This window comes from Syzygium oleosum, unplaced genomic scaffold, assembly GCF_021117445.2.
Source record: "Syzygium oleosum isolate NSW1041296 unplaced genomic scaffold, Sole_v2.1 Sole_v2.29, whole genome shotgun sequence".
Taxonomy (NCBI): domain Eukaryota; kingdom Viridiplantae; phylum Streptophyta; class Magnoliopsida; order Myrtales; family Myrtaceae; genus Syzygium; species Syzygium oleosum.
In genome coordinates, this window is record NW_026607513.1 from 2574069 (window position 1) to 2588632 (window position 14564).

The following is a 14564-nucleotide window of genomic DNA, read 5'->3' on the forward strand; positions in this document are numbered from 1 at the left end:
CCGATCACTCTTTTGATCAGTGTATTCAAACTTGAAATCATGGACATCGCTCATATTAAAATTATGTTTAATTTGGCATCTAAATCATATCCGGAACTTGTAACCCCTGATCAAATTTGGCATCTAAATCATATCCGGAACTTGTAACCCCTGATCAGATGGGTAGAGAAAAATATGACCCTATATCGATTAGTTAAACTTATTTTCTAACTACTTCCCCCGTTTTCGAATTAATTTCTCACATTTTTCATGTTAGCCATTTTATACAAGTAAAATGAACAAGAAGGTGCGACTGGCTTTAGCAACTCCTTTTCGGTGTTGCCCTACGGGTCTCATGTACCTCTACGGAATGTTCGAATTGAGTCATAACTAATTCACGTTACCTGCAACTCAAGGAAGAATGAAGGGAAGGAAAAAAAGATAAAAAGAAAGAAAAGAAAAATAAATAAATAATACGAAAAAATCTTAAAATATTATTCAAAGTTATCCACGTCAACACCGATCGTGCCAAGTAATGGCTGTCGTCCATGTTAGCAATATCCAGCACCGATCGGATTTTTGCAGAATTCATAAACATGATGTTCTTCCAACTAAGAAATTACTGATTAATGCAGTTTACTGAAGTTTAAGCCATCCTTTGCTTCTGAATTGTGTCCTAAAATTATGTTACTATGATGCTTTAAAAGAACCCAACAGTGCTGCCCATAAGCTTTAGGCGTGATGTCTAAAGGAATTTAGACATAGTAATATCCCTTTCAAATTAGGATCCAAGTCCAGCTCCATCTTTGAGATCCAAAAATTTACATAATAAGACAACAGATTATGAGGTGCCACAGGCCCACAGCTATGAAAAGACTATGAGAAAAAAGATAATAAAGGGACAAAACAGATAGCATTCAAGCACACTGCCATATGCAGAGAGAGATTATTGACTCAAAAGGTAACAAATTAAATGATAAAATTCACAAACACAGGCACATACCTTCCAAAACCAGACTATCTGAGGATCGCTAGCTTAGTAACCATTGTATTCGGTATGTGCCTTCCAATCTTCAACAGAAATGTCATTCTCACTCCCATGTAGCATTTGATCAATATCTTCAAGCTCTAAACTTTGAAAAAAGAACTTCTGCAACCTCAATTTGCTAAGAATATCACCAAAACCTTGTGCAAAATGCGAGACCTGTTGAGATATTGAGGTAACAAACCGATGTTTTATAAGAAGATCAACATAATCATTCCTATTCTTGCTATTAACCACCATGCCCTTCCCACCATCGCACAGTTCCACAACTCTCCTCAATCCCAACTCCTCAACTTCTCTGACAAATGTTAGTCCTAAAGCATCAGAATCGATAAATTCAGCATCCATTTCCAGAATCTGCTTGCAGCTATTATACATGTAAGGATCTGCATCCCTTATGTCTTCCAGAGAAATAGAGTATCCACCCAATTGCAAGAAAAATACCCGATCCAAAACAATCCCTACTTGTACTTTATGCATCAGAGCTAAGCCTATCATTCGACCATAGAAGTTGAAATACTTGAGGTGCAAGGGTTCCACCGTCGATGCTGCATACCAGTAAAACAACAGAACTCAGGTAATCATCATGACTAATGTCGAATAGAGGACTTATATGTAGAGACAGAGGGCAAGATGAAATAAATCATCCTAAACATTCCAATTGCAAAACACTCAAGTGTCGATTGTCATTACTGAGAAGACATTCAGAACAAAGGTAACAGAACAGTAATAACAGAAGGGCAAGGTGACCACCACATGAGTAGATCTCACAAGTATTATCTTTTTTAATAACTATCAACAACCCAGCAATTACCCTAAGAAACTTTTTATGTACCCACACCTACATGGATTCAGGTATGAAGCATAAAAAAATTCCCCAAAGAGACGAAGAACAACAAACTACAAGAAAATCAGCCACGACAAAAAAGAGAAGTGCACATATCAAATCCTAATTCAATATTCAGTAGATCTACAATTTTTATTCGTCGTTTTGAGATCATTAGGAGTAGTAAAAGCTTATTTCTCAACTTTCAACAACCATTATCCATTCTAACTAAGGATTCTTTGATGAAAATCTTAATAGAACTGATAAAAAATTTTAAGAAAAAGAAACACGATTAAGTAAAAAGGAAAAAATGCCTCAATAATAAAATGGCCAAATGACAAAAATTGGATACTCATTATGTATTCTTTTTAACGATTTGTATTTTTTAAAATTACTATTGATATTTATCTTTCTGATATTTAATATTTAGGGCCGTCAAATGGGTGGGTCAGGTCAGGTCGGGTTTGGGTCAGGTTGAAAATGGTCCATCCCCTATTGACCCAATTCCATGTAATGTAAATGTTATGACCCATGCCCGACCCCACCCATATTACAAAAGCACACTAATATTTAACCCAATCTAAGAAAATCAATACCCACCTATTTAATCCACTTTTATATGTTACTTAAATAAAAACTTCACATCAAATTAAAAAAGTAAATTAAACAATGTAGAGGAATAATTAAGAACATAAGCATATCATGCCTATCTATTAGCTTGAATTTCTAAAAAGGTTGGCCATGGTTCCAAAATTCACACTATCCTCAATTAGAAAGTATTCACTTTCCCTGAACAGTTAGATGCTCCATCGGACCCTACATCAGAGGAGACAGACCCCTAAGAAGAAGAAACAACCAGCCTCAAAAGCAGAGAAAGTTCAGGAATTTCGTCAAACAATTGGCATGTTTACTTAAAGATCCGTACACAGTATTCATGGGTACCAAATGGGTACTACTCTTCCTCGCTTCAAGTCGCATTAAGCTCGCACTCTCCCCAAAATAGCACAGCCCCATGGCTCCAGAAATTGCACATAACAGCAGACGCGCTCGCCACACACGTACACCCGCAGAGAGAGGGGGTCAAGACTTGCTCACCCGTTAGCACTTGTGGCGCTATGGAATCTGTATGGGACTTCCCCATTTATGCAGCACACAAGAGAGAACCAGAACCACCATTAACAGCACTGACCGAGGGCCTCTACAAGCTCTCATTTAAAGCCTCCAAACACGTCTAACAAAACTTAATGAAGAATAGAAAAAACTGGAGACACCGATCCATAAAGAAATCTACAATATGATTAATAAATCCCCGTCCAAATTCATATCGAGCTCAGTTAAACAGAGCCACCAATCAGATGAGTCGGCCATCCCCATCTCAAGCGAAAAAAAAATACCAGTTTCAAGCAAATGGTTCGAACAGCTTCTCTGTCGGAGGTAGAAGAGGATTGAGACGGGGACCAGCGGCTAAGGCTGAAGGGGGAGGCAGTTGAGACTGTGGAAGAGGAGGAGCAGTGGACAAAGAAGCGCTCGAAGCCACCGGATGCAGCGAAGTGGAGGATTTGCAAGTAGGTTGGGTTGAGTAAAATAAATGAAATAAGGAGAGTAATATATTGCAGCTGAAAGTTTAGGGGCAAACGTGTACCATCCTAAAGTTCAAGGGGTTTTGTAATTTCCTCTTACTTGTATGAGATTTGAATACTCTACATCTAGCATGCAATTTCGTTAAGACTTCAAGTTCATTCAAACGAAAGATTCCAAGTAAACAACCCCAAATTCCTAAGGCAACATTACTAGTATAAGTCAACTATACCCACCGGAACAATCTTGCTTTTGTAAAGTTTACTTTCCAGCTGACACAACCCCCCAATTACTTCAATCAAACTTTATCTATGTACAGCAATAAAACCAACAATTAAGCCTTAACTGACAACATGCAGCCATATGATCCATACTATGACATTTCACTCCACTGTGTTTCTAGGTCTCTGAGACTTTATCTTTGTCACAAAGAATAATTGTGTGGTCTGCAAAGAGTGGGTGTTCAACATGCCAAATAACCAGGTTGCCTTAAAACCCATACTTCCAAAACCAAATCGAAATTTTTTGGTTAAACTATGGCCTTGTTCAGACCAAATTTATTTTATTCAGTTCGAATAGATTGGTTTTGGGTCACAGAGTTAAATAAATGAAGATCAAAACTTGACTGCCCATTTGATATGACTTTTTAACTATCTTTACCATTTGTCCTTCGGCAAGGTAATCTCTAAAATTTTACTCATTATCTACTTGGCAGAATTGACCCCCACTTCCCATTCCTCAAGAGCCCCAATGTCGTAATCTACCATCACCTTCAGATTAACAGTTTAGCCTTCCTCTTCTTCCTAAAAGAAAAGACTTTTAAACCTATTTATCATCATCTTCAATATATTAGCCAACATAGTTCATTCAATAGTTAGTAGTCATCAGCGACACAATCTCTGGCCATTTGCCCCTCTCTCTCTCTCACACACACACACAGTACGCACAACTGTGGGTGCTTGTTTCTCAAAAGTTGCAGAAGCAGCAAGAGAAACCAGAGACAGAAATATCAAACAAGCAATCGTAGGAAGGCAAAGAAAATGGGTTAAACCTGTGTATTGAACCTAACAGGCTGGGTGTTTGGGCAGTTCATCCATCTGCCGTGCTGTTTGTTCAACTTTTCTAATCCGAAACTCTTGGTTCTGGTTCTGGTTCTGGTTTGGTGGAAACCAAACAGGACAGTTAAAGCTACCAACCCACTCATTCACTCTACATACTATAGCCATAAGTGCTAATTATATGTCAAACTGTAAACTCAATATCCATACAAAATATCTGACATGATAAGCCATCCATCATCCACTTTTTTGCTTTCACAAAACCAAGGACAATAACCAGCATTCTTAAACAAAATCACACATATCGCTACGCAATATTACCTGGATTTGGGTAGAACCTTCTGCGATCATTGGGACATGCTACAAAAAGAGGATTTTGTTGATTGAAAATAGCTTGGCAAACCAGAACAAACCACTCGCGCAAGACACCAGGACCAGTTGCTTCCTCATTTTTAAATTCCATAAATATACCCCCACGCAAAGATTCCGCTTCTGCATTAGCTATATACTCGAATGATTCTGACAACAACTGAGACCTGTCGATCAGCATCTCATGTTGTTCTTCAAAATCTTCTTTCACTTCAGGGAACATCATCATCACCAAGTGCCTCCTAGAATCAAAATCCATGATATCTTTGTGTTCAAGAAGCCATTTGTGATCATCACTTCGCTTCGCATAACGGACAACTAGCGTACACAATGCACGCTTCCTCAAGCTCAAGATTGTCCAAAATCGTTCTTCATGGCCCAGATAAAGTTTAGAAATGGCATTCAGTTCTTTCAAAATAGTAAGATAACGAGACCACCCTGGATATGCAATATCAATTTCCCACTTACCTTTGCAGATAAGCGCTCCTCCATTCCAAAAGGCACTTATTCATCTTCTTTAGCATTTCCTCGTAGATCGGATAAAGTAATTCAACCTCTTCAGTACACATCAGAACATCGTGATGTTTCTTTTCAAAGGCAAAGAGATTGGATGCTTGAAACCCTTGTGTCCGGAAATTGCAGTTCGCAAAGGGCGCAAGAACATCGTGAAATCAAGGACGTCGCTCCAGGTCCCCACACTCGCTGCTGAAATAAGGGACAATTCCAAATCTTTGGACAACCTCTCTGCCAGCTCATGAACGAAAGGAATATCTCTTGTATAGAAACCGCTCTCTTTACCCTTTCGCTATGTTCGGATATCCATGAAACCTTAATAAGCTCCAACATCGGCCCAAGACTACTCCGGCAAGATAAGTATAATGAGTCATCAGAAGATAATCTCCTGAGCAACTTACAAAACTCCAGCACTATCGGTGTGCACAGCGATCGCAAAGACTTTGGCAACTCAGTTATACATGAATCAAGGAAATGCCTAATCGAATCGTCGGCGCATTCCTTGTTACCCCTTATTGGCGACATGTAGAGCATGACAAGCGCCGCAGGCTGAGGACGACATAAATATCTGAAGATGCCCAGTAGCTGGATCACCATCGTCCTTAGGAGTCATCGACAAGTACTCCGATATCCTAGTCCTAATAGTTTTAAGAGCATAGGGCACGGTTTCACCTTTACAAAGACGGCAAACAAGCGAGATCATGTCGTCGATGATTTGCCAAGCCTGCGGGTGCCCCGTGCTCCGCATTCGGCCGACCAAGTGCAGCCCGGCATCGTTTTGGATTGCACACTCGGCCAAAGATTTCTCGCACTGCAGCTGCTTCCCTCTGTAAATCAGCCTCTGCTCACTGACGGGAATGCCGGTGATCACTTGAATCCGGTCGTGTATCGATTGCACCGTATCGCTCGAATTCGCCTGGAAAACCAGGGTCTTGCCCTCCGAGATCATCCTCACGAAGAACTGGAGCCGCGAGGCGAAGGCCAGCCGGGCCGACGGCGGCGGCGAGTGCGGCAGGGGCCACGGGACCCTCCCGGAGCTCGAGCTGCTGGCGGGGGCGAACGCGGGGTGCTGGACCGAGTACAGCTCGTCCTTTCGCATCCGAATGCTGAGTAAATCGGCCGCGAAGTCGTCGTCGTCGGAGGCCGCGGGGGCATAATCGTCCAACTTGTGCTTCGCGGCGGCGGAGGCGAGGCGGCGGCTGTCGTTCGCGGGGTTGGGATCGGCGAGCGAAGACATCAACGGCCCACGCGCCGCCGTGGACGCCGGTCGCCGCGGCGGGAGGAAGGCCAAGGTGGCTGCTGGGGGCGCGGCGAGATCGCCGGGGGAGGACCCTCTAAAACCCTGGAATTTCACTGATCGGGAGGCGCCGCGGAGCTAGAGCAAAAACCCCCGAGAAACGTACCGACCGAGCGCGACTCCAAGAAACGCCGAGAGCGGCGGCCGGCCGGACGGAGCGAAACCGGCGGAGCGAAGGCGGCGGCGGCGGCGATCAGCGGAGGCGGCGATCGGTGGCGAGCGGCGGCGGCGGCGGTGGAGAGAGAAGCGATTCGGTGAGTGTGAATGAGAGAGAGAGAGTCATCAATGGTTGGGGGGCGTGAGGGAGTTTTAGACTGTCTTTCTAACGTTGTTAATATTTTAAAATATTTTCGAATATTTTTAAAATATTTAAACTAATTTTCGTTTCAAAGAGCGGGGCGGCCCGCGCGACGCGCCGGCCGCAGGGCGATTCAAACATTTTTCCAAAACTATTGGAAAATTTTCTTAAGAGAAATTATTTTTCAACAAGAGGATTGGTGAGAAAAGCTCGTGAGGCCCTTCCTTTTTTTGTTTTGCTTTGTAAATGTAATAAATTTGTTGCTTGATTTATTTTGTGCCACCAAAATTTAGTTTTAATTAGGCAAGATTTAATTAATCATGTCGATTAGGAAAATGGGTGATATTTTACCATATATGGTGATGTGCTTAATCCCAGTTCGAGGATCCCGTTTTTGGTTTCTCGTTGCGGTCGAAGCCGAGTTCCGGATCATGTTTTCCGGCGTGCCTAATGGGGGCGAACTTGTGTAGGGTTAAAGGGTCGAGCGGCTATGCTTACGATGCATGATTGAAGAAAAATCCGACTTGCTATTGACTCGACTTCTGAAATTGGGTTCAATACCATTGACCGTAACAATATGCTATTCTCGAAATTAAATTAAGTCATTTCCTGGCGTATGGATATGATGTCGCCATAAATGAGGGTAATTATCGTGTTATGTTAAGAATTTAATAAGTAAGAATTAATACGACTAGATAATCTTTTTTTTCAGATTGTGGAATTAGTTTTTTAGCTTTTTTATTACGATCAAAGGTGAACTTCAGATAAATTTCGCGCATGCCTAATTAGGTGACCTTTTTGGCCGATTAAAAGGTAAAACAGCTTCGTTTATAGTACATGATTGGAGAAGATTAACTTATTACCGACTCAGACTTTCAAAATTGTGCTCCATCTCATCGATCTTAAAAATTAGCCGTTCTCAAAATTAAGGTAAGTAATTTCCCGGCATATGCACTTGCGTCGCCATAAATGAGGGTAATTATGGTGTTACAATTCTCGGATTGCTTGACAATGTTAAGAACTTAATAAGCATGAATTCTCACGTCTAGAAGCTTGTGGTTTTCTGTTAATCCTTTTTAGATTTGTCAAAATGGTTATAAATCTATTTATTAACCCATATATGATTTATATGAGCTAAGTTGTCATATGAGCTAGTTTATTCGGTAAATAGGTTTAAAATGATAAAACATAACCAAATATGGATGTCAAATAGATTTACCACTTACTTAAACTCAATCCACCTCCATAACTCTCTCTTCATTGTCTCTCGCCCTCGCTTAATTCCGCTCGCTCACTCCATACTGATTTTTTTTAACTTGAGTTTAATGTGGAAATGTTTTAATAATATGAGTTGGATCAAGTATGCATCAATAGATTTTTATTACATAAAAATGGGTCAAAACAAGTTAAATCAGTCTATTTGAATCGGACTATTTTCGACCCGATCCACCTATTTGACGGGTCTAATCTTTTTATATCTAACCATCATAATCTTTTCAAAAAAAAAATAATTAAAGGGTATCATATCTAATGTATATTTCTTTTTAAAAAAAATTTAGTGGTGAAAAGACTTAGGTTGTTTTCGGATAATTACTTAGAATTAGTAAAAAAATTAGTGATATTTCGATCATAATAAGGGTCAAAGGTTGCTTTTTATTTCCCAAAAAAAGCAAAAGATTGATGCAGCAAAAGGGTTCTAACATTGGGAATACGCACCGTCCACGTCATGAGGTCATCCGCACGAAATCATTGATCAAGAATATTTGGGATTTGAATATCACGAAGCATATCCATTATTAATCGGTCCATGCGAACATATGCTCCCCTCTTGTTCTTATCATAAGAAAAAATTACATTTAAATAGAATAATGACATGCGGACATCACACCAAAACCGCTATCTTATGAATTGAAAAATCAAAACTTTTGGAAGTTTGTCCCCGTGGAATACTAATCTCATTTAAATTTGGAATTCGGAAAAGAATCCAATCACCTCGCTGATTAAATTAGATCGTTACTATTCTCTATTAGCATGTTTAGTCGTTTTATTCGGGCAAAATCGCATCAACTAGCTACCCGGTAAGTTTGCTATGTCTAAACTCGTAATTCGACTGGATTACCATCTCCCGACGTTTGGGAGTTCCTCGCAAGATGACATAATCGTAGTCATTTTTTACTTTCTTATCCTAATCAGTCCGTGATATGAGAGTTAGTGATATGGATGTTCCACAGAATTTCAAGTTGACATGAGCTAGACTTTTTTTATGGGAGACTTGAGAGTCTAGACCAAACCGCTAGCTTATGACTTGAACAATCAAAACTTGGAAGTTTGGTCTTGTAGGATCAATCGTCTCGCTGATTGAACTAGACCGTCGTTGTTGTTTATTAGCGTATTTAGTCATTTTATTGAGGCGAAATCGCATTTTACATTCTCCACTAGCTACCCTGTAAGTTTACTATATTCAAACTCGTAATTCGAATGATTACCATATCCAGACTTTTGGGAGTTCCTAGTAAGATGACATAATCATAGTCCATTTTACTTTCTTATCCCAGTCCGCCTGTGATATGAAAGTTGCACAAAATTTCCAGTTGACATGAATTTGACATTTTCATGGTAGACTTTAGAGTCTAGACCAAACCCACCCATTTGGGTGATCGAGCTGGACTCACAATCATCTTAAATTTTGTTATTGCATTTTCAAAATTACTTCAATTTATTTTTTCTTTTGGTTGCAAATTTTGTATATCCAATTCCAAAATTCTGATGATTACATCATGGCCACTTTATTGGAAACGAAAAGCCTTTTCTTTTGTGGCAAAAAAAATAGATTTATAGTTCATATACATTTGTCGTATTTTCCTTCTATCAAGATTGACAAAAGTTTCATCCGATCACTCTTCTGATTAGTGGATTCAAACTTGAAATTATAGACATCGCTCATATTAAAATTATGTTCAATTTGGCATCTAAATCATGTCCGGAACTCGTAACCCCTGATCAGATGGGTAGAGAAAAATATGACCCTATATCGATTAGCAAAACTAATTTCTAAGTACTTCCCTCATTTTCCAATTAATTTCTCACATTTTCATGTTAGCCATTTTATACAAGTAAAATGAACAAGAAGGTGCGACTGGCCCTAGCAACTCCTTTTCGGTGTTGCCCTACGGGTCTCATATACCTCTATGGAATGTTCGAATTGAGTCATAACTAATTCACGTTACCCGCAACTCGAAGATCCGGCATTAGCTAGCCAATTAGTGTGGACCTATTGAGATGTTAGCAGAGAGGAAATCTCTTCACACAAGATGTATCGTAGTTAATCAACACAACACGAATTGTTCAAAGGATTGTTTACCAGTTGAAATCAACCTAACATAAGTAAATGTCTGAGTTCTAAAAGGAAAACAACAATTAGGTGTACATCACCTCTACTTTCCTCCAATTTTCAACTTTTGTTATACTAATTGAGGGACAAAATCATAATCTATTTTATTCTATTTAAATAATATTTAGTTAAAGTCAGAACTTCGGCTCCGTTCGTTTGGTGGAAAATATTCTCTTTTTGAAAAATATTTTCCCGGAAGTCACTTTCCTAGAAAATGTTTTTCCGGAATATAATTTTCCGGTATTTGGCGGCCAATATGAAAAAGTTTCGGAAAATATTTTTTGCCGGCGACCGGCGGCGGGCGGCGGCGGCGGCGTCCGGCGGCTAGCGGCGGCGGGCGGCGGCGATCGGCGGCGGCGGCCGGCGGCCGGCGACCGACGGCCAACGTCCGGTGTCCGGCGGCGCCGGCGATCGGCGGCGGCGGCGGCGATCGCGGCGGCGGCGGCCGCGACCGGCGGGCGGGGCGGCGGCGGCCGGCTCTCGGAGGCGGCGGCGGCAGCGGCGGCCAGCAACCTTAGTGAAGAAGAAGAAGAAGAAGCTCCGAAAAATGATTTCCGCTTTTGAAGAAGCGGAAATCATTTTCCGTAGACTTAGGCTATTTTGTGAGGGGGGAAGGAAAATATTTTCCCACGGAAAACGTTTTCCGCCCCCGAACACCGGAAAACCCGGAAAATATTTTTCGGGAGAATATTTTCCGCCAAACGAACGGAGCCTTCATGTAAAAGCTTTTGAGTTATTTACATAATTTGACCACCTGGTTTCAAAAATTAAAATGTATTAATTTCAACCTCATTCATCAACAACAGTAAATTTATATTTCAACGGAAAAGATTGAAAATGAACTTTGTTCGACGGTCCTCTTATCATACTTACTACTAGTTATCTATCGTCCTTGTCAAGACTAATGTAAAAACTATATAGAACATTATAAATGTGTATCATGTATTAATTACATTGCATTAGTGATCAATTGGTATTAAGTGATTATATTTGAGCTAACTTGATTTTACTTGTAAATAAGACTATACGTAATACAAAGAAAAAAGTTGATATCGTAAAATATTCATCAAATTTATCACCTAAGTTCAGTTATAGCAACATTATTCATCATAATCCATGCATCGCATGGTCCTGATTTTGCATTTTATGGGTTATGATGTGAGTAGCTTCTGAACACTTTTTTCAATGTTAAATGTGATTTTTAATTTTTTTTTATTAATCTAATCCCTAAACTTTTAAAAATTTGTTCAATGGAATCATTCTAATAGGTGTATCGCTGGATCACATGTATCTTTCTAATGCGGACTACCACGTCAGTATTTATTGGGTTAAAATAATGATGTGGACTATCACGTTATCTTCCTATATTAGCAAAATCTTTTTTCCTCTATTTCTTTTCCTTTCTTTTTAGGTCAAAATAATAAGAGAAACTTATTGTAAGGCTGTCAATTCATTCCTAAATTTTCAAATTTAGCTGATAAAGTTCTAAACCTTATGACAATTTTTCAATATAGTCCATCCAGCTAATTTCGATTGAAAATCGCTGACATGACGGTTCAGTCATCACCAACCTTTCTAGGCAAGGCTTGCGGCAAACATGTCCGACACTACTAAAAACGACGTCCCAATTCTATATATATGGTTTTAGCTTGATCATTCTATATATATGACTACGCCGTCCCAGTATTGATAACTGGCTACAAAATCGGTGTCCAAGTCACGCAAATTATATAGGAAACTTCTAATTACGAACAATCAAAATTATGGCAGTAGGTTGAACCACTTCTCAGGGAAAAATGTCAGAAAAATCATAAACCTATTATATTGATGTCAATTTAGTCATAAACCTTTTGACGCAGTGTCAATTCAGTCTTTCCGGTCAATTTTGACCAGATATTGTTGATGTGGATGCCAACCAACCTATGTGACATAAATGGCCGCCTGGCAATGACGTAAACAACTTTTAATAATATTTTAATATTTTAGAATTTTTATTTATTTATTTATTTTTATTTTTTTTCCCTTTCTTTCCTTCTTCCTCCAATCAGTCGTCGGACCTCGGCAACTAGCCAGAGGCTTGGACCAGCGAGGTCGTGCCTCGGCCCGCCACTAGCAAGGGCTCTGACCTCGCCCAGCCATGGCAAGGCTCAACCCTGCCCAGATACGGAGAAGGCGAGGCTCGACCCTCACCAATGCGGCCATCCGGAGAGGGCGAGGCTCGCCGGCCTAGGCCTCTAGCCGGTCGCCGAGGTCTGACGACCGGTTGGAGGAAGAATGAAGGGAAGGAAAAAAAGATAAAAAGAAAGAAAGGAAAACAAAGAAAAGAAAAATAAATAAATAATACGAAAAAAATAGTAAAATATTATTCAAAGTTATCCACGTCAGCGTCAATCGTGCCAAGTAATGGCTGTCGTCCATGTTGGCAATATCCAACTGAAATTCGCCGGAATGACTGAATTGACATTACATCAAAAAATTTAGGACTTTTCTAACACTTTTTCCCCACTTCACAAGATTTAATTGTAATTTTCTTGAAAAAGCAGGGCCATCCCACTTGAATCTGTGGCTAGCCAATGAACATCCATGTAATCATCATTAAATTATAGGATCGCAAACTTTGGCAGAAGATAATTAAATATGGCAATAATATTTAAAATCATAGTCATTAGAAGGAAAAAATTCTTCGGTTACCAAATTTGCATTTTCAGTCTGCAAGGAGCCATGGTGTCAAATTGTCAATCCGATAAGCATCCATATAAGGAACAAAATAAGCCCTTATAAGACCAGCAAATCTGCTTACAAGCAAACCATCAATTGCACAAACCCACCATCATCAAGGGGAAAACAAACGACAACAATGAGACCTCAAATCCTCCTCCTAACAATCTTCCTGGCCGTCCTCCCTCTCTCGGCCATCGCCACCGTCGGCCGGAAGTTGGCGGACGGACGCTGGGTGCCGATCAAGGACGTGCACGATCCACACGTCCAAGCGATCGCCAAGTTTGCCGTCAGCAGGTTCAACAGCCGGAACCACACCGACCTGGTTTTCAAAGACATCACAAGAGGGGAGACTCTGCAGGCCGATGGCGGCACCAACTACTTCCTGCATCTTCTCATGGCCCAACCGTCGTCGCCGTGTTACGCGGCCCTTGTATTGAGAAGCGAAGCGCAGCCTTGCAGCTTTAGTCCTTCGGGGGAGCTTTTGTCCTATCGAATAGGGAATAAAGTGTAATTGTGGTTCCGTAAAACGTTGCTGCTACCAAAAGATCTTTCTTTTCTGCTAATCGAATAAGTTTGGGAATAAAAGTCGTAATTCGATGTCGCTTCACATTTTGAGAAATTTATTTAAAAAAAAAAAAAAAAAAAAAAAAAAAAAAAATAAAAAAAAATATATTATTTAAAAAAATTTTTTTTTTTAAAATTTTTTTTTTTTTTTTTTTTTTTTTTTTGCTAAATTACTTTTTTTTTGTAGTGTGATGTCCTTGGCAAAATGGCATTATTCAATCAATCAATTAATTAATTACGTATTCAAGAAATATGTTGTTTTAAATTCTGCTTAATCCTCTCGTTATATGTACTTTCCAAACTTTTTCTGTCCACGAGACTGTAATTTTGCCAATCTGTGTAGCTATTGGTTCTTGCATCTTGCATCTCGAGGGATGTAAAAGTCAAGTATCATTACAAATTTCGCAATTGGGTGGTGTAACTATATATAATCGATTCTCGATTGGTTCACTGAAATTTTGGATTTGTTGGTACCTGTTTTGATATTCGCCTTAGTAAGATCAGGTCTTAGTGAAGTAAAACTACTAAATACTCCCGTCCGAGGTTAATTCGCTCTAACGGTTCACGTGAAATGAGCTAGTGTATGTCGAGAATGCCGGAGAAAAGTCCATGGAAAACCCGACACCGATTTCAACCTCAACTATGGCTCGAAAAATATCAAAAGAATTCCACGGTAATTAAGCAATGAATGACGGCAGTATATTTTTATTCAATGGACAAAATGCTATTGTTCGCTTAATTATCTTGGCTCGGTCGTCTTCTTGACGATGACGAGCTGTTGGGGCGCAGCGTCGAGCTCTGTCGCAGCCGATGTTCAAGCATCGACGAGAGAGAGGGAGAGAGAGGGATAGAGTAAGGAGAGTTCGACAGAGAGCAGCTGAGGAAATAGATAGACAGGCAGGCAAGGATATGCATCCGAGTGAAA

The 14564-nt window shown here is 40.1% G+C and overlaps 2 protein-coding genes and 1 pseudogene across 2 annotated transcripts in view; 2 read left to right on the plus strand and 1 right to left on the minus strand.

Annotated features, from left to right (window-relative positions):
* Positions 1-14564, plus strand: part of LOC115677897 (uncharacterized) — an 87068-nt gene that overhangs the window by 15978 nt on the left and 56526 nt on the right. The window lies entirely within an intron of this gene.
* On the minus strand, positions 897-6740 carry LOC115669431 (E3 ubiquitin-protein ligase UPL5-like; annotated as a pseudogene).
* On the plus strand, positions 13212-13586 carry LOC115677817 (cysteine proteinase inhibitor 1-like). The gene has a single exon (XM_030601028.2). It carries the CDS (start codon positions 13212-13214, stop codon positions 13584-13586), a length of 375 nt encoding a protein of 124 aa, XP_030456888.2.

Bases quoted from the DNA above. Each gene is read 5' to 3' on its own strand.
- LOC115677817 (XM_030601028.2), top strand. From the start codon at position 13,212: ATGAGACCTCAAATCCTCCTCCTAACAATCTTCCTGGCCGTCCTCCCT.